The following is a 19,969-nucleotide window of genomic DNA, read 5'->3' as shown; positions in this document are numbered from 1 at the left end:
TGAGAACGATGATTTATTGGATTCACAAATCTTATTCAAGTAATAATATAATTTCTGTGGCTTCCTTTAAAAACCATCAATCGACGACAATGTCTTATAAGGATAAATAGTCTATTTACATTGAATGCAATTATATGATGGAAAAACTAATTTCGGAATGTTGATCAATTATTTCCAATTATATATGCTTTGATACATTTTGCAAAAAAAATATAAAAATTCGAGAACAATTCGCTTATTTCTTATCGCACAATTGCATCCATTGCACCTAAGTTATTGCACAAAAGTCCAGATAATCCGGCAATACAAGAACCACTCCTTGCTGTAATTGTGTGCAGTCATTGCATTGTTCAATTTCCACTGATAAAATTGAAATTTGCGAAGACGCGTTTATTTTCGTAATCAACATCTTCGCTGCAACATTCGATGCAACGGTAAAAGCAACACACGTATATGTGTATATGAAGTGGCTGCGCGACGACGGTCGGCAATATGATGTCGTAGCCAGATATTGATGCATGCGTGCGAGTTTTTTCTAATCAGACAAGAGTCACTTTCGATCAAACAGAAAGCGGAAACATAGCGCGTGCTCACTCACATCCGTTGCGCCTGCCAGCAGTTATGCTACCTGAGTGCGTATCGAATCGGCTACATTTGCTGAAAAAATACTGATGCAATTTCCATTTGTCAATAATACTATTATAACTAATTCATGAATTATTGATTGTTTATAGTTGCAGCCAAGCTTTTGCAATCAGCATTGCTTGCCCCCTGGTAGAAAGTGCCATGCTAGATCCTGATGTCTAGCTAGCTCCTATCTTGACTGTCATGTTGTATCCCCATGTAATATAATAAATTTAGTTTTGACGTGGCGCAAATCAGCGTCAAACTATTTCTAGCGAGGCGCTAGAAATATACTATGTTAATAATGTCTGACTAGAAGTAGCCTGGCGCTAGTTCACTCCAGACTACTTCTAGTATAGTAAAATAAGAATTGCGTGAGAACTAGCTATCGCCACATCATGGCTAGATAGTACAACATTAGAACTAGCGTGCGCCACACCACGGCTAGATAACACTACACTAGAGCTAGCTAACGCCTGACTAGTCGATTAAGTCGGGTATTAGACTGGAAGAATGTGATAATTTTGTGTCTGGCGCTAGTCTGCATGCCATACTAGCTCCTTATCAGACAGTGGGACAAGTAAGTTAGCGCCAGCCTAGCACCACGGTGATTTTTCTACCAGGGCCTATATATCATTATCTTAAATGTCTACGTATTTTAGTTTTTAGTTTATCACATGAAGGTCAGTTTACATATTTAAGTTTATAAAAAAAATATATTTGTTGGAAAAGAATACAGAAAAAATTTTTTGATATCGATCACTCGATACGTCACTACTGATTAGTTAATCATACTAAGCATTAGATATTTTTATAAAAAAACATTATAAAAACTGGAAACCAGATTTTAAACATTTGCTTTTTTGGAGAATATTGTGCTAAAAAATTCTTAATTAATTTACTATATAGTAATTTTTTTTTTACTACATTTTATTCAGCATTTTACAAGGTGTCGCAAAAAAAATTTTTAATTATTTAAACCATTAAAAGTGATACGCATTACATACAGCGATTAAGAAAAGATGATATGCAAATGTCAATATTATTTAATTTTTTGTTGCAAATCTACAAATACATAGATACACATGAAAACGTAGCATATGTTTCTCCTTCTAACTCTAATTGTAAGTGCAAACATTTATATTAAACGAATTTGCCAATTTCAAATATTTTGATTATTGTCTTTTAATAAAAAACTGTTTCTTCAGTTAGCAGAGGACTTTTGAGATTCGCTTTTTGTATGCCGATAAAAAATTTTTTCCATAAGAAACACAAAAATACTCAATATGAAACCTCCACAGAGTATTACCAAAATTGGAATGACGCCTACTATGCGAACCGGTTCATAAGCCTTATTTTTAAATGGCTGCATTGAAAATGACGCACCTCTCAGACGCATCATCATTCCATTATCCAAAAATTTCTCCAAACTGAAATATACAATATTTTCAAAATTGACAGCAACGAGTATGTATGACATACTAAATATATTAAATATACTAAATATACTAAATATACAATATACTAAATATTTTTATGGTACTCACTGATAATTTATTACAGCAGTGTATGGATTGCCTTTAGACAGAACTATCCCTAAGTTGTCGATTCTTTCAGTACTGATAGCCGACAGTTTGCACGGAGTTTTCATTTCTACACTTTCCTTCAAAACATTTAACACCATAAAAGCGACATTTTTTTCATTGCATACCTAAAGAAACAATAAATAATAAATAATCTCGCTATGTACATCGTAAGCTTAAAAATAATTAATATTATTTAAAATGATTGAAATAATTTTATCGAATAAAAACTTAACAGCAATATTAGCTACATTTTTAAAATTGATTTCCTATTTATTTTAATATGCTTTGATGCAAAAATACAAATATTAATCGTACTTGCACGAAACCATCGACTAAAGTTGCTGGCAGTTTCGATTCGTCCTTCATTAATTTCTTCAATTTTAATAAGAAAATATCCTCTGACATCTAAAACAATTGCAAAAATGCTTTGTAATACATAAATAAATGCTGAATATATGTATTAATGTTAACAAGAATGTAGCAAAATTAAATATGATTGTAATTTCATGTTATCAAGTTTAAGTACAATCAGTTATAACTTTGACAGTCTAAATGGACAGAAGAAAAAGCAAAAGAGAACAGAAATTCTTAATTATTGAACGAACTTACGGTAATTACGTCATAATCAGCACTACCGCGTGGAACTATCAATTCATAAGTACCATCGTTGACAAATTCGTCGATTGTCCGAAAAGGTAAAATAGTATTGCACGCCGTTAGAAAGCTAACTAACGCTGCCGAGTAATGAGTCATTATCAGCACTGCTGTTAAAATTATTGTAAAGTACGCAAGACGTAGCGGCGAAGACGACGGAAAATCTAAAGTCAAAAATCAATTTTAAATTTTATTTACAAAATCTTTGAATTTTTTATTTAATGTAATTAAAATTATATAATTTTATTTGTTATTTAATAAAGTGAAACAATTATAAAGTATTTTATAAATATTTTATAAATAAATATATAATACTTAAAATTTGTAATTTACAGCTATAAGATAAACTACAAATAATATAGTACCTATAAGTGATTGCAGACAGAAGATGCCCCAAATGCAAAGATAATTATCAGAAATCAGATTGATAACGTGTCGAAATCCATGAAATGTTTGCATGTAATACTTCATATATAACAATAAAAGCGGAGTAATTGCTATTACCATAATAAGTGCAATCCAAATTTGTAAATTAAAAACCTGTTACAAATATACAAGTTAATAAATTAATAATTTAAAATAAAAATTTCTTTTCTTTGTTTTCTTATGTATTTTAATTTTGTAGAATAATAAAATATACAAATAAACCAAGATGCGTTTATTCTATTGCAATTAATATTAATTGCATCTACCTGAAAATAACCAAGCCACTTGACACCACAAGTTTCTGGTTCTTTTATAAACAAGCTGCTTTTAGATACTATCAAGGGCAGCGTGAAGTCAACGTCTTTTATTCGAAGACTAGTCATCGACATATCGGCAATAGCGAAGTCTGCGCGATTCGACACGATTTCACCCATCACTCCGGACCAAATATTATTTTCAAAATTATATGTGCCGTGGTCCTCCAATTCCGATACAATATTCAGAGTACAGTTAAGAGTATCCTTAAGCTCTTCTAATACTTTGGTATACAAATTAGCCACGTAGTTCTCACCAAATGGGGATGAAATCGGTATATCCTTGATTAAATTAATAGCAAAGAATTAAATTGAGAATTAATTTTGATAGTAATAATTATAAATAAATTTTGGAGAATATATAATTTTTAATGCATATTATTCGTAATATAACAAAACTTGGAAAAAATTATTTGATAAAATTTGATGACGAATTGACGGAAATTGATTATATGTACAAATGCAAACTTGTAAAAATATTTTATGCAAATGTCAAAGGAGGAAGTTAAATATAGGTCGATTTTGGCCCATGGTGTGAAACCAAAACTACACATGGTTTCTTATAGATTTCATACCGTAGAATCACGTGGTAAAGTTTGTTTTCCTCTAGACACCGGGGAAAGTACGGAAAAATTGAAAAAAGACCATAAAAAATGGAATTTCCCGAGCTGATTGAAGCTTGGAACATTCTTGCAGCAATTTAAAAAAAATGATTTGTTGCTCTTGTCCTTTTGCAGGAAGGAAGTTCTGAGGCCCTCATATGACATACAAAAAAGACCGATCCGATACATGCGTCGGAAGACACCCTTATACTCAAAAAACCACACAAGAGTGCCTAAAAAATTCTCGCCTAGCAAAAAATAACTTGTCGTTTTTCTTCTTTGGCATACAGAAAGTTCTGAAGCTCTCATACGACATGCAAAAAAGTACGATCCGATACATGCGTCGGAAGACACCCTTTTACTCGAAAAACCATCCCCAAAATCACTTAAACAATTCTCGCCAAGCTAAGGGTGTCTTCCGACGCATGTATCGGATCGGTCTCTTTTGCATGTCGTGTGAGGGCCTTGGAACTTTCTCAGTGCAGAAGGAAAAAAACGACAAATTATTTTTTGCTAGGCGAGACATTTTTAGGCACTCTGGGGTGGTTTTTTGAATATAAGGATGTCTTCCGACACATGTATCGAATCGGTCTTTTTTGTATGTCATGTGAGGGCCTCAAAACCTCTATGCAAAAGGAGAAGAGCGACAAATTATTTTTTTAAAATCGCTGCAAGAATGAGCTTCAACCAGCTCGGGAAAATCCATTTTTCATGGTCTTTTTTCAATTTTTCCGTACTTTCCTCGGTGTCTAAAAGAAAACAAACTTTATCACGTGATTCTACGGTATAAAATCTATAAGAAATTATTTATAGTTTTGGTTCAACATCATGAGTCAAAATCGACCTATATTTAACATCCTCCTTTCTTCTGACGCGTGGAATTAATTATAAGATATTCAGTATATAATTATTCTTATGCCAATAAACCACTTCGAAAATCTTGTTGAAAACCTTAATCACGACGGCTCGCAGGACAACTCCTTCCAAATCCTTCCTTCGATCATAGAGAGACATGTTCGTCAGAAAAACAAATCCTTTCTCATCGTCCCATACTGCTAACTCAGAGGTCTTAACAGTCTCGCCTTTGACCGAGTACCATTCCCGCAGAATGTCTTCGTCATGACACAATACCAGCATCTGCGTGTCGAACGCTATGTTGAAGGGATTACCTATTGGCTCAAGACAATAATTGTGGGTATCATTGGCAATTGGATAAAGAAACAGCACAAACCACACCGAAAAAGACATGGGGTAAGTTTTAGTGGCCTCAGCAAATTCCTGATACGCCTCAAAGTTAGGCATGATAACGATGGTGATGGGTTGTACTATTTGATTATAGTATCTGAGCGATCTTTCCATCTTTTTGAAATGCATATTCACGGTCATCACATTGTGCTGGCTCAGTCTACGGTAGCATCCATGCACCAAGTGTGTGATCTCCAAATCTACGGGAATCGCAGCTTAATAAGCTTGATATTTTGTACTAATTTTGTAGTAAAAATACATTTTCTAAAAATTTGCCTAAACAAATGAAATCGCTTCTGCAATAGTTCTGCTGTTTCTTTTATTCCATCAATTCAAGGAAAATTATTGGAAAATATCGGAATGTTGCAAATATTTATTTAATTAAATCAATATTTATAAAACACTTATGTAATAATAACATATATCGTTTTAAACTGACCTCCATAATCTTTGTAATCATCTCCGGGGTGGGCAAACATAACGGTCGCCGCGGAATAAAATTTTCGGATGCTCAATATCACATCAACGAAGGCGCTGATGTTGAAGTGTCTTTCTGCCGAGCTTAGAAGAACACAAAACAGCATTGAATACATCAAACAGAGCGGTAATCTCATGTCGTCGGCGTAAGAGGAGGGCAAAAATAGCACAACAGTTTGTAGTATGAAAGGTAGAAGACCAACTAAAGAATTAAAATTTCTGCTAAGCAGGGTAAATATTTTCTTATCGAGCAATGCAGGGTAAATGCAGGGACATATTAAACACTTTCAAATAAAATAAATCCGAAGAACTTCGGAAAATAAATAATCAATCAAACATAAAAAAACTTTCTTGATTATTATTTCATTAAACTTTAATTAATATAAATAAAGTTTTTATTTTTAACAATATTGATAATATATATATAATTAACAAATTATAAAACTTAGAAATAAGTGTAATTAATCATAAGCAATGTCATTTTTTAAATAATTTTATTACGTCACTTTAAATTAGTATTAAATTTCTTATTAACTGCTCTACAAATATTTATATTACATAGTTGAAGATAATCTTAAAATAATGCATTATAAAATAATATTATTATTTAGATTAGATTTTCATGTAAGTTACTCATACAGATATGAATATAAACGCAAGCAGAAAATGAGATCTCTGTTAAGCAATCAAATGTACGTCAATTGACAAATTTCAAAATCTGGAGATCTACTAACATACACATCCGACCCTGACGTTTTCATTCAGAAAGTGCACATTTTAATTTATAACATTGTATCAGATGTATATTCTACAAATATATGATTATTGATACCACTTCCATTAGAAAATTGCGATCACACAAGCTGATTTCATCTTAAACAAGCGATTATTAAACTAGATGTTATCGAATATTACGAGTAGTTGATATTTTTGGTTCATAAAATACAAAATTGAATATCAATACACAATTCTTTTATTCCACAAAATCGTTTTATAATTATATTTTTAAAAATTTCCAGAATTGCTTAAACGCAACTAAAGTTTATAACAAAGTATATATATATACACACACTAAATATCATAGTGTATAAATATAAAATTTTTCTTGACAAAATTATTTAAAAAATAAGTGACTCGTACATTTTTTTACAAAATATTACACAATATCAATATTATGCAAATAAAACTCGATACACCATTAAATTATGATAATAACTGTAGAAGAAGCTAAAATCAAATATGTGCCAACAACTTTATTAGCTGTCGCGTTAGTAACAGAAGGGCCAAATGGAACTATGAAAGCACATTATTATCTGAAACGATCCGCTGTTCACTAAATGATAGCCTTCTTCACCTATCGATGCGTAACAATTTAGCTTTCCGTGGCATTACTAACAACTAACACGTTGATCTATGCAAATTACAACTATGAAACTCAACGCTGTTGAAACAAAGTTTATACCCCACTAATGTGAACTGCACGGAAACGGTACACGAAAACGAAAAAATATGCCTCGGAGCGCGAATTGACGCACCATTCGGCACGGAACCGAACTTCTCACATCACATAGTTACCGGATATGTGCCGAATTACTTCCTAAAGTACAAGCGTATTAGCACATGTACGAAGATTTGATTGCAGTAGAAACGCACTACTTCTTTTGCTCGGTATTTTAAAATTATTTCAAAAAATAAAATATTTTTGTACGTAATTAATTGTTATTTATCTTAAATTATTATTTTTTTATTGTATTTTTTAACTGTTTTTAATTTTATAAATCTCAATATTTGTATTGCGGTATAAAATAAACATGTTTTTATTTTATATTTTATTTACATTTTGTAATATAATTAATATGTTTTCATTTACTTAAAACAATATCTTCTGGTACTTTTAACACACATCTAGTATATTTTTAAGTCATCTGAATATTTTTAGTCTAATTTTATATTATTTTTGTCTCCGCTTATCTGCTTTCATCTTCTTGTTCTTAATTCTTCTTCGACTTCTTCGGCAGATTTATCTTCCGTAGCTGCACTTCTTTGTCGCGCCACTCGTGTGCGTGCACCACTCGCGGAGACGGTTTACAGCTCGACCGCACTATGTGCTCCTGTGCCGTGAGAAGTACTGAATGGGTTTGCCAGATACGAGACGTAATCATGTCTACATTAAACAGGCAGGCAACTGTACACCACGATTTCTCTTTCTCTTTTCCTTTCCATTCCATTCTGCCACTACTGAGACGGCAGTGGGGTGTCGGTCCTGCATGATTACTCCACCGTATGTGCACAACGCGCGATCCACACCTACGCGACACCCGGTATATGTGGGCTGTCGACGTCGGCGAAAGGGAGAGACAAGAAACAAAGATTTACATGGATTTATTCTATGCTGAGATAAATTTAAAAACAACAAAAATGATAAAAAATGACATAATTTCCACATTAAATACAAAAATAATCAATTAAAAATAAACTACAAAAAAATAAAAATTTAAAAGGTATAAATAAAATAGAAAGAAAAGTATAATAAGGAAATGGGTAACTAAACAAGAAGAATTTCGTCTTTCCCAGATGAGAAAATTTGCATGCATCTAGAATGGATTTCGATGATCTCCTATTTTGGGCAATCATGTGATACGGCAATTAAATGCTTTTACGCTCGACCATTTTGCAATGGTAATTATGACTTTGATAAAGTGATATGTCAGTAGTTCTTTCAGTTTTGATACTGAGTAAACGATTAACATTATGTTGTTTATGGCAAATGTGACAATTTTGATGGAGAACCTAATATCCAAATAAACATTTAATAGAAATAAGTATTAATCAATCAAAAATTATGATAAATTATAATATAGTTTGTGTTCTAAATAGCAGTTGATCGTTTATTTTTTTTTTTTTTACTAAAGAAAAATATGCGAGTACTAATCAAATTATTAAACTTTTAATATTATTGGATAAAATTAATATTTAATTTACTACACTTAACAATTTCTTGTTTCGATCAAAAATGCGAAATAGTTGTTTGTGGTGTAGCGACATATGATTACGTCTATTATTTATGATCCACTAATCAAATTATCTGGCTTGTTGGAGAAATTAATACATTTAGAGTGCAGTTTATCTATAGCGGTGTAATCATACTATTAAACGCTTTCATATTTAATAATATATGGTTAAACAATTTCGAACTTCACAGTCTCAGTATTGAGAACGATGATTTATTGGATTCACAAATCTTATTCAAGTAATAATATAATTTCTGTGGCTTCCTCTAAAATCTATCAATCGACGACAATGTCTTATAAGGATAAATAGTCTATTTACATTGAATGCAATTATATATGATGGAAAAACTAATTTCGGAATGTTGATCAATTATTTCCAATTATATATGCTTTGATACATTTTGCAAAAAAAATATAAAAATTCGAGAACAATTTGCTTATTTCTTATCGCACAATTGCATCCATTGCACCTAAGTTATTGCACAAAAGTCCAGATAATCCGGCAATTCAAGAACCACTTTTTGCTGCAATTGTGTGCAGTCATCGCATTGTTCAATTTCTCACTGATAAAATCGAAATTTGCGAAGACGCGTTTATTTTCGTAATCAACATCTTCGCTGCAACATTCGATGCAACGGTAAAAGCAACTCATGTATATATGTACATGAAGTGGCTGCGCGACGACGGTCGGCAATTTGATGTCGTAGCCAGATATTGATGCATGCGTGCGAGTTTTTTCTAATCAGACAAGGGTCACTTTCGGTCAAACAGAAAGCGGAAACATAGCGCGTGCTCACTCATATCCGTTGCGCTTGCCGGTTATGCTATCTGAGTGCGTATCAAATCGGCTATATTTGTTGCAAAAATGCTGATGCATTTCCATTTCCTAGTAATATTATTATAACTGTGATAAATGAAAACTTATTAATTTTAAACTTATTAAACTTTAAATATTTCAATTTTGAATAAAATTATATAATTTTTCGAAATTAACTTTTTGCATCTAAGATTTTTTTGTATTCGATATTCTGAATATTTAGATCGTAAAATTGTCTTATTGTTATTAAATTCTTATGTAACTGTAAAATAGGTGATGTTTGAAAAAAATATGATATCGAAGAAATAATAACGAAGGAAATGTGATTCATGGAGGAACACTTCGCATGCTTTCACATAAAAGAACACATTCGAGTGCGTGCCGCTATTTGACGAGATTGTAACGCGTGCATGAAACCAGGAGGGCGTTTATATTCTTGTAAATTAGAGATAGTGAGCACGCTTCACTGCATTCGCGTGGGCGAATTTTACTAAAGGTCGCAGATCACATGCATTTATTTCTTTTTCTTATTAATCATGTGTCTTCATTGGTGGTGTAACCAGAAGCATAATCGGTATTATGTAATCCACCTTGCCTTCTTTTTATGTAAATCGCTTTTTGTAATGCTATGCGTATCGGTACGCGTCTTCTTAAACGACGTCTGGATGACAATCTTTGCAATACGTACTCTCAGGTAGATTCTGTTTACAAAAATAATCTTATTTTTAAACAACAAGATATTTTTGATAATAAAGTAAAATTATCCATCAATAATTTAATTATTTCCACATTCTTTTCATCACTCACTTTTACACGATAAGTGATTATATTGTTATAATTACCGCTTGGCAAAGTTTATCTTGTATTCGATCTACATGCACAATAAATGTAATTTATAATTGTTTATGTAAAAAAATTGGTTCCCATTTTTAACGCAGTTCAACAATATAAAAACTAATAAAATTATAAATAAATATAATAAAATATAATTTTTATATTTAGAGAGAAATGTATTATATTTTGTAACAATTGGCATCTCAAAAAGTGATCAAAGTAACTGCGCATCGCTTTGTTTTTGAACTTTAATTGTTACTCGCATATTTGCTTCTAATGCGCTTCCCGTTATTTATTACATTGACTTTGATATCGCTGTAACCTTTTCACACTGAATACGATCGGAACATAAGCAACCAGAACGTATGCAATCTGAAGTTATTATAAATATAATTTTAGCACGAACAGTCAGCTTTGGCTCTTAAGTCTTGATCTATAATTCAAATTGTTTAAATTGAGTCTTAATTTTCTAATTCACAAATATATTTCTTTTTTATAAATACAATATCGATAAAGAGAATCTGTGTTCTTTTTAAGAAAAGAAAAACATTAATATCTGAACTTAGATGTCACGGTTATTTAACGCTTGTTCTATTTGCACGTTCTCACATCTGTTTGTTTGCAAATGCAAAGAATTGTTGCTGCTACTGAACTAACGGTGAAAGCGATTTTGCGAACGGAACATGTATGACGTGGAAAAACGCATGCGTTACCATTTATTAAGAATGCGTTTGTATTATTGATGCCGGCATTGTAATATCACAAAGAAAAGAGAGAGAGAAAGAAAATGATTTGGCATTATCATGGAAGTTAACGAGAATTGGTTTGTACAAACTATCATAATGTCGGTTAAGCAATTTAATAGCAAGTTTTTAAAGACTCTTTATCCAAAAATGATAGAAAATATAATATTTTGGCAGAAATATTAATTATGGAATTTATTATAAAAAATAAATTCAAATAAAATAAGAAAGTAGTAAATAACAAAAAAAATTATTTAAAATAAAGCAAAAAGAAGATGGACACCTTCACACATTTAATATTACATTTAATTGCAAGTTTTATATTAAACATGGAATATATATATTTATTATCAACATTCCATGTTAAGAATATATATTGTATATGTACATATTTAATTTTCTATCTATATTTAATTATAGTAATAGTAGGAATCAATTTAAATTCTATAAAGCTATCAGCACCGTGATAATATAAAATAAATTTGCATTTGCATGACTTAAGAGGATGCTGAAGTCATATTGTTACCGACCGAAACTTCAATTTTCTAAAAAGGGTGGCGTTTTTTATTGCTTTAATAGAATTACAAATCCTTTGGTGTAAATAAAGTACATATGCTAATCTTTCGGCAGTTGGTCAAATTTAAACCAAAAAATAAAAAAAATTTTTGAAAATTTACCGACAATGTCACCTCAAAGAATTATATCTTTTATATCAAAATTATACTGCTTCAATCTGCAAAACAAGACCATGTGCCGAAGAAGAGCGTATGAAACAATAATGGAAAACCAAAAAAATAGAGCTTAGAGACTTATTTTCAAAACGCCACCCTTTTCCAGATTTATGTAAAGCATGTGTGCAATATAGAAAGAATAAGGTAAAAAAGAGCTATAGATTAGTTCCGAGATTTTGGGATAGAGGCGCTATACAGTTCTCAGTGCTATCTGTCATATACAGAATCTTTTAGGTTAGTTATGTGTGTGTTAGTTGTGCGTGTGTGTGTGTTTGTGTTATGTGCTACGAAACCCGGCTGAAAAAAATGGGTTGAAGGCACTCTGAAGGATAAAAAAGTGTATGTATTATACATAAATTTTGCAACATTTTTGCAAACATTTATATTATTTAATTACATACATTCATATTCTAATTTCTACAAAATACTTTTATTCATGTGCTTTATGTGTATATATTATGTATATTCTGTGCTCCATATTATGTATATTCACATCAAAGTATCTATGTAAAATTAACTTTTTATATCATCTTGTATATTGTATATCATTTATATGAATATCATTTTGTATATTGTATATATTTTTATAATAAATGTATATGTCATATAACTTATTTATAAAGCATGAAATATATATAAAGGTATTTTTAGTTTCTTGTATGTATCATTTGTAAAAAAATCTTGATAAAAAAAACATTAATTTTGTGACTTGCAATTATCTGTTTCAATATATACTTCTTTTAAATACTTACAACTAGCCTTATTTTATGCGTTTTCCTTGGTATCTAAAATACACATCAAAATATAAAATTAATTTCTAGTTCAGTAGAAAAAAAACATTGTAGTCTTACACCAGAAAGGAATGGTAAAATATCATGTATATGTAATAACAAATAAATCACTTTTCCACTGACATTATACACAACTTTGCAGAAATAAATTTATTCTGTGAATTTTGAATGTGTAGTGCAGTTTAAAACACACAGTCGAAATATATCTATATTTTTGAAATAATAATTCTGATTTTTCATGAATCACAGTGGTTTTATAAAATGTTCAATTTTAACAGTTTTTATTGGACTGTACTTTAGACAATATTATATTTTGTTATTTCTCTCTGTTGTAAGACAAGAATGTTTCGTTTCTACTGTAATAGAAATACATTTTCGATTTTGATACGTATTTTAAATACCAAGTTAATCACATAAAATAAGGCTAAGTGTAAGTATTTAAAAGAAGCATATAATGAAACAGATTATTGCAAGTCGCAAAATTAATGTTGTTTCTTTTATCAAAATTTTTTTACAAATGATAGACACAAAAAAATAAAAATATCTTTATATTTCATGCTTTAGAAATAAAAAATATGGCATATATCATATACATTTATTGTAAAAAGAGTATACAAAATGATGTCAATTTCTTAGAAAAATATTTTGATATAAATATAGATAATGTGGAGCATATAATATACATTATATATATATATATACATAAAGCATATGACGTAATAAAAGTATCTTACAATAAAGAATAAGACAAGCCAGAGGCGGTTTCCTCGTGGACTGGCAATATATAATAAGACAAGCCAGAGGCGGTTTTCTCGTGGACTGGCATTAGAAAACTCTTATTCTTGTCTTCAAGCCAGAGGCGGTTTCCTCGTGGACTGGCAATATAGAATAAGACAAGCCAGAGGCGGTTTTCTCGTGGACTGGCATTAGAAAATTCTTATTTTTGTCTTCAAGCCAGAGGCGGTTTCCTCGTGGACTGGCAATATAGAATAAGACAAGCCAGAGGCGGTTTTCTCATGGACTGGCAATATAGAATAAGACAAGCCAGAGGCGGTTTTCTCGTGGACTGGCATTAGAAAATTCTTATTCTTGTCTTCAAGCCAGAGGCGGTTTCCTCGTGGACTGGCAATATAGAATAAGACAAGCCAAAGGCGGTTTTCTCGTGGACTGGCAATATAGAATAAGACAAGCCAGAGGCGGTTTTCTCGTGGACTGGCATTAGAAGAAAATTCTTATTCTTGTCTTCAAGCCAGAGGCGGCTTTGTCGTGGACTGGCAATATAGAATAAGACAAGCCAGAGGAGATCTTTCGTGAGCTGACAATTTTAAATAAATATAATCAGAGGCGATCTAACGTCAGCTGACAGTTTAGAAGAAAGAGAGCTAAAGGCGATTTATTCGTGAACTGGCAAATTGTAAGAAATATTGTCAGAGGCGATCTATCGTGAGCTGACAATTTTAAATAAATATTGTCACAGACGATCTAACGTCAGCTGACAGTTTAGAAAAAAGAGAGCTAAAGACGATTTATTCGTGAACTGGCAAATTGTAAGAAATATTGTCAGAGGCGATCTATCGTGAGCTGACAATTTTTAATAAATATAGTCAGAGGCGATCTAACGTCAGCTGACAGTTTAGAAAAAAGAGAGCTAAAGACAATTTATTCGTGAACTGGCAGATTTTAAGAAATATTGTCATAGGCGATCTAACGTCAGCTGACAGATTTGAAGAAATACGTATTTATTTTAGTTAGCAATTTACTGCACGTGTGGTCTGTTTATATTTTATCAGATAATTTATAAGGTCATTTAACCTTTTTCTCGCAATTGAAATTCTATCGTATGGCTGAATGATGTACATACGAGACAAAATAGACTTATACAAGGTGTCTAATAGATATAAGTTAGATATGATAAAATATTTTATTTGAAAAATGTATGTATAATACTATATGTCTAATTGGAAAAATATGTTATATGCTTTTCCTATTTTTATTCTTATGTAACAAATACAAAATAAATAAATAAGTTAATTAATTATTGAATACATACATATACATATTGAATATAGTTATCTTTATTTTGTATTTTATATAACTGAAATAATATATACTTTCATTATTTTAGTCATTATCATATAAAATACAAAATAAAGATAACTATTTATTGAATATATGTGTATATGTATATATTAATTAATTGATTAATTAGTTATTTAGTATTTACTACATAAGGATAAAAGTAAGAAAAGTATATGACATTTTTCTTCAATGATATATATAGTATTATATGTATATTTTTTATTTATTATTTTGTCATATTTAGTTTGTATTTATTTGACACCTTGTATACGCTTATGTTTTCTCGGACATTATATTGCAGCTTTGCGACGAAATTTCAGTCGAGGAAACAAGCGCAAGCATCGTTTGTTTACAAACTTCCGATGACACACGTACACAGACCACACGTCAGTGTAGTGAGTCACCACTACAAACAAATGCGTACACACGGACCTACGCGGCATAGGTCCGTAGGCTGCGCCGATAATGTCATTTCATTTTTAGTACCATCGAAATGATGGCGCTTTCGCGTCGGAGTTCGCCCGTCACTTCAGCATCCTCTTAAATGATTTATTAACATTCTATTTGATTTATTAACATTCTAGAAATATACATTAAAACTTGTTGAAAACTTGAGAGGTTTTAATAATTTCATGGCAAATATCCGATTAGTCTCATATTATTCAGATTATTTTTGTTATTTGTTTTTTCGAATCGTAGACTCGAATTATTAACAAAAGATTTGCTATTTTTAAATCGAGAAGTCAAAGTATAATACGTTTTCTCGATGATTAAAACACACAGTGCCAGCATTATACCACCTGTCACTACCGTTAGAGTCAACGCTATATCCTTTAAATTGACCGCGTCGTATCTAGTCACCGATGGATTGTCCCTTAAGAGATATCCATCTCTCAACTTTCTCATAACACCGTTGTCTTGAAATTGCTGCAAGCTGAAAAATATAAAAAGATATTCGATACATTTGTATTTAAAATTTGCAATAAAATACTTTTAATGCATATATAAAATAAGCGTATATAATTTGTACATATATATTGTAAATATAAATTATAGATATACATATATTTTATGAACTTACTAATAATTTATTAAACCGATGTAAGGATTTCCCTTCCTTAAAGCTAATGCCAAGCTATCACTTTTTCCGCTCTCTATCTGCAGGACTTTACATGGTACATAAATGTTTAAAGCGTTTCTAAATACTTCCGTGGTATAAAATGCATATTTCTTCTGTCCGCATAGCTGCCCAAAAATTGACATAAAACAACTTGAGGAAACTTAACATTGTTAAATTAATTAATTAAATAAACCAAACTATTAACTTGTTTGAATCCATCTGATAATGTTAACGGCAATTGCTCTTTCTTCACCATTAAATCGTACATTTTTCGAAACACGGGGTCTTTGAGATACTGTAATTTAAATAATGATAATTTGAGATTATTTCTGTTGCAATTAATATATCACATCTTCTTTACAAACTTTTATAACATAATTAAATTAAATTTAATATAAAAATAAAACTAATTTACTACACATTTATTATGTGTAAACTCACAGTACTCGTGCGCATATCATATTCAGCGCTATTTCTCATAACGATTAATTTATAAGAACCATCCTTAACGTAACTCTCCATAGTGGAGAAAGGCAAGCTAGTCGTAGTGAGCGTCAGGAAGCTGATCAACGAGGCAGAATAGGCAGCCATAATTATCAACGATGAGATGTGAATCGAGAAAAAAGCTAATCTCATTGACGATTTATTAGGAAATTCTAGAATTTCGCAAAAATATGTTATTTCAGTATTAAATGTATTTCGTGTTGACACACAAATTTAAAATTAAATAATAGTACAAATAATTTGAAAAATTTATATCACACAATATCAATATGTATTAATTGTAAATATTTCTAATGTAAGCGTTACCTGACAAACCCTGCTGGCAATAAATACCCCAAACATTAATATAACTCTCTGATATTACATTTATCGAGAATCCTTTTGCTTTTATAATAGTTAATAGAATAGAAGCAGTTATTATTATCACCACTAACGTTATCCAAATGTCAGAGCTAAATGCCTGAAAAGTTTATATATCGCATTCAATTTTCTATAATTTAGTGAATCATTTTTATAATTTCAGAAAGAAAAAGCTTTTTACGTTATTATCTAAACTTTGTTAACATCATGCATCTTTACGCATTTTGTAAATTTATAAATTTTATATCTAATTTTTTTGCAAAAGAAGAAATGGGACAAATCATTTTTAAAAAATTGCTCCAAAAACGTTCCAAACTTCAACTAGCTATTTTTTTCAAAATATAATTAAATTATCATAAATAATTTTATTTTTAGTTTTTAATTCTTCGCTAAAGTTTAATTATGATACATCTATATATTATAGAACTTGAACATGATTACCTTGAAGTATCCAGACCATGGCACATCGGAACCGCTGGGTTCTTTAAAATAGAGGCAATTTCGCGAGAGCATCAACGGCAATGTGAAATCGACGACATTTAATCTGCCAGACGTAATGGTGAATTCAGAAACGCCAATGTCGGCCTCGTCGAATACCAGTTGACCGATTGCACCGGTCCATATATTCTGTGTATAACTCCAGCTGCCGTACGCCTTTACCGGATTCAGAATCTTCATTGTAAAATTCATCACTTTACTAAGCTCTACCATCAGCAGTCCAAGAAATCCGTTGATTTTGCCGTTTCTCATCGTGAAAAACGGTGAATCCTTTGAATGTCATTTATCAATAGAATCATCAAGTCAATTTATTACGAGATTAATGAGTTATAAAGTATTATAAGATTCTAATATTGATTTTGCGACAAATTATCAAATGACATTTTTATTTCAATAAATTTTGTACAAATTCATTATTTATAATAATTTATTTTTATTTTTAACAGTAATATGGCCTATGATAAAATTGAAAGAAGATATGCTTACATCCACGTACGCCACCCGCATAACGTCACCAAACATATTGTTCCGTCTAGCGTAGAGGCTTTTCTGCGTCCTCAAAATTAAACCTTTATCAGCGGTCCACGTGGCTAGTTCGAACGTTCTGGTGTGATTATCACGAATAGCGTACCACTCGACCAGGATCGGATGATCGTAGCACAGTACCAGCATGAGAGTGCTGAAATCCACGTTGAATACGTTATCCGTGGGATGTTCGCAGTACTTCTCGAGCGGATTCCCAGGATGCTGAAGGAACATCACGAACCAGGTGGGAAAAGAAATAGGCTTTATATTCCTTGTCGCTTTAGCAAATTCACTCATGGCTTCTCTGGTGTCGAGAAGAACGACAAATAATGGCATTACGATGGTCTTTTGGTACCTATTGTACTCGTTCACCATATCCGAAAAGGTAATGGTCACGGACATGACCCGCTGTCGTGAAAACTCACGTGACCAGGTGTGCACCAATGTCGTCATGTTTAAATCTGTATAATATAATTTCAACTTTGAATTGATAATATTTAATATTTTTAATGATTATTTTAGTACTAATCGCTAAAAGTATATTCTATGACATTATTATAATATGTAAAAAATAGTTAATTTGCATAAAATTCTTTGTTATAATAAAATGCAAATGACATGGAAGCGCGAAAAGCGGAAGTTTAGTACTTACCGTGATAACTGTCCGATTTTACGAAAATAACAGATGAAGTGTGATAATATTTGTGGACATCACTGATCAGTCGGAAATAATTGTTAGTATCTATTCTTACTGTTAACACTTTAGCGGCCAACGTGAAAAAAAGTATTGCAATCGATTGTACTATTATATGTTTCATCCCGAGGCGTAAAGTTGAAGTGACTTGATGCGAAGAAAGTTAATTATTTATAATTAATTCATTCATTATTAATTTAGAAAAAAAGATTATTTTTCTCGTAAGAATTAAAATAAATGAATAAGAACGGAAAAAAATATCAGGAAAAGAAATCGGCACCTTAATTCCCAATTTCTACTAAGATAGCCATCGTAAACGGAATTTTTTTATGAATTAAAGAACAGAATAGAATTCCGCGATTCAAAGTTGCAAATGCACGACTGAATGATGCATCCTCACAAACGTTTGAATTTATCGGATTTGAGAATCTAAGGATGCGAACAAGTGTACTACCGGATAGTGAATGTGCAGTTTCATTATTACAAATTACACATACGTTTCTTATCAGCAAATCATCTGCTAAATCATGAATTATTGATTGTTTATAGTTGTCGTCAAGCTTCCGCAATCAGCATTTCTTGCCCGTATATCATTATTTTAAATATGTCAACGTATTTTAGTTTATCACATAAAGATCAGTTTACACATTTAAGCTTATGAAGAGAATATATCGCATATTCGCAAGAGTGACACAAGTAAAAAAAAATTGTTCAAGAGAGAGGAAAGAAGAATTGCGTTGGATTAATAATAATTGCTATCAATAATATTGTGAATTAGTTTTTATCTCAAATTCTGTCGCAAATTATAAATTATCTGAAGCAAGCTTGATATTACGGAAAATAATTTCATATGTCTATGCTTGGTTAAACAATAATTTTAAAATTAATTATTTGCGGCAGTGTTAAACATTGCGAATTTACGCGGAAAATATTTGAATTCAACTTGTATAATTTTTCCTAATTGAAGACCGTGTATTTAAAACACAATCCGCATATAAAACAAAATTCGAAAAATTTCGATTTGTGTCACTTTTTTAGCTGATGTGCGATATTTATAAAAATGCGATATTTTGAAAAAAAATATAGAAAAAACTTGTTGATATCGATAGTTCGATATATCGCTACTGGTTACCTAATCACATTTAGCACAGTGTGATAACTCACAATATATAAAAAAAAATTAAATATTAATTAGGTATTTTTATAAAAAACAATATAAAAACTACAAACCAGATTTTAAACATTTGCTTTTTTGGATAATATTATACTAAAACAATACTTAATCAATTCGCTATATTGTAATCTTTATTTTATTTTTATATTTTATTTAGCAT

At 30.9% G+C, this 19,969-nt stretch overlaps 2 protein-coding genes across 2 annotated transcripts; both read right to left on the bottom strand.

Annotated features, from left to right (window-relative positions):
* Nucleotides 1-1,375: 1,375 nt before the first annotated feature.
* On the bottom strand, nt 1,376-8,500 carry LOC105679616 (glutamate receptor U1-like). The gene is made up of 8 exons (XM_067347135.1): nt 5,891-8,500; nt 5,158-5,651; nt 3,557-3,886; nt 3,230-3,404; nt 2,820-3,028; nt 2,526-2,615; nt 2,172-2,335; nt 1,376-2,054 (listed from the first exon to the last, which is right to left on the bottom strand). The coding sequence occupies exons 1-8, from the start codon at nt 6,063-6,065 to the stop codon at nt 1,829-1,831; spliced, it is 1,863 nt and encodes a 620-aa protein (XP_067203236.1). The 5' UTR covers nt 6,066-8,500; the 3' UTR covers nt 1,376-1,828.
* Nucleotides 7,920-18,277, bottom strand: LOC105679683 (glutamate receptor 1-like). Its single transcript, XM_012379854.2, has 8 exons — nt 17,903-18,277; nt 17,360-17,686; nt 16,865-17,018; nt 16,496-16,710; nt 16,260-16,349; nt 16,016-16,179; nt 15,732-15,868; nt 7,920-8,191 (listed from the first exon to the last, which is right to left on the bottom strand). The coding sequence occupies exons 1-8, from the start codon at nt 18,275-18,277 to the stop codon at nt 7,920-7,922; spliced, it is 1,734 nt and encodes a 577-aa protein (XP_012235277.2).
* Nucleotides 18,278-19,969: the final 1,692 nt, after the last annotated feature.

Source organism: Linepithema humile, chromosome 1 (genome assembly GCF_040581485.1).
Source record: "Linepithema humile isolate Giens D197 chromosome 1, Lhum_UNIL_v1.0, whole genome shotgun sequence".
NCBI classification, from domain to species: Eukaryota; Metazoa; Arthropoda; class Insecta; order Hymenoptera; family Formicidae; genus Linepithema; species Linepithema humile.
Note: the sequence above shows the minus strand (reverse complement) of the source record. Positions and strands in the feature narration are given on the sequence as shown.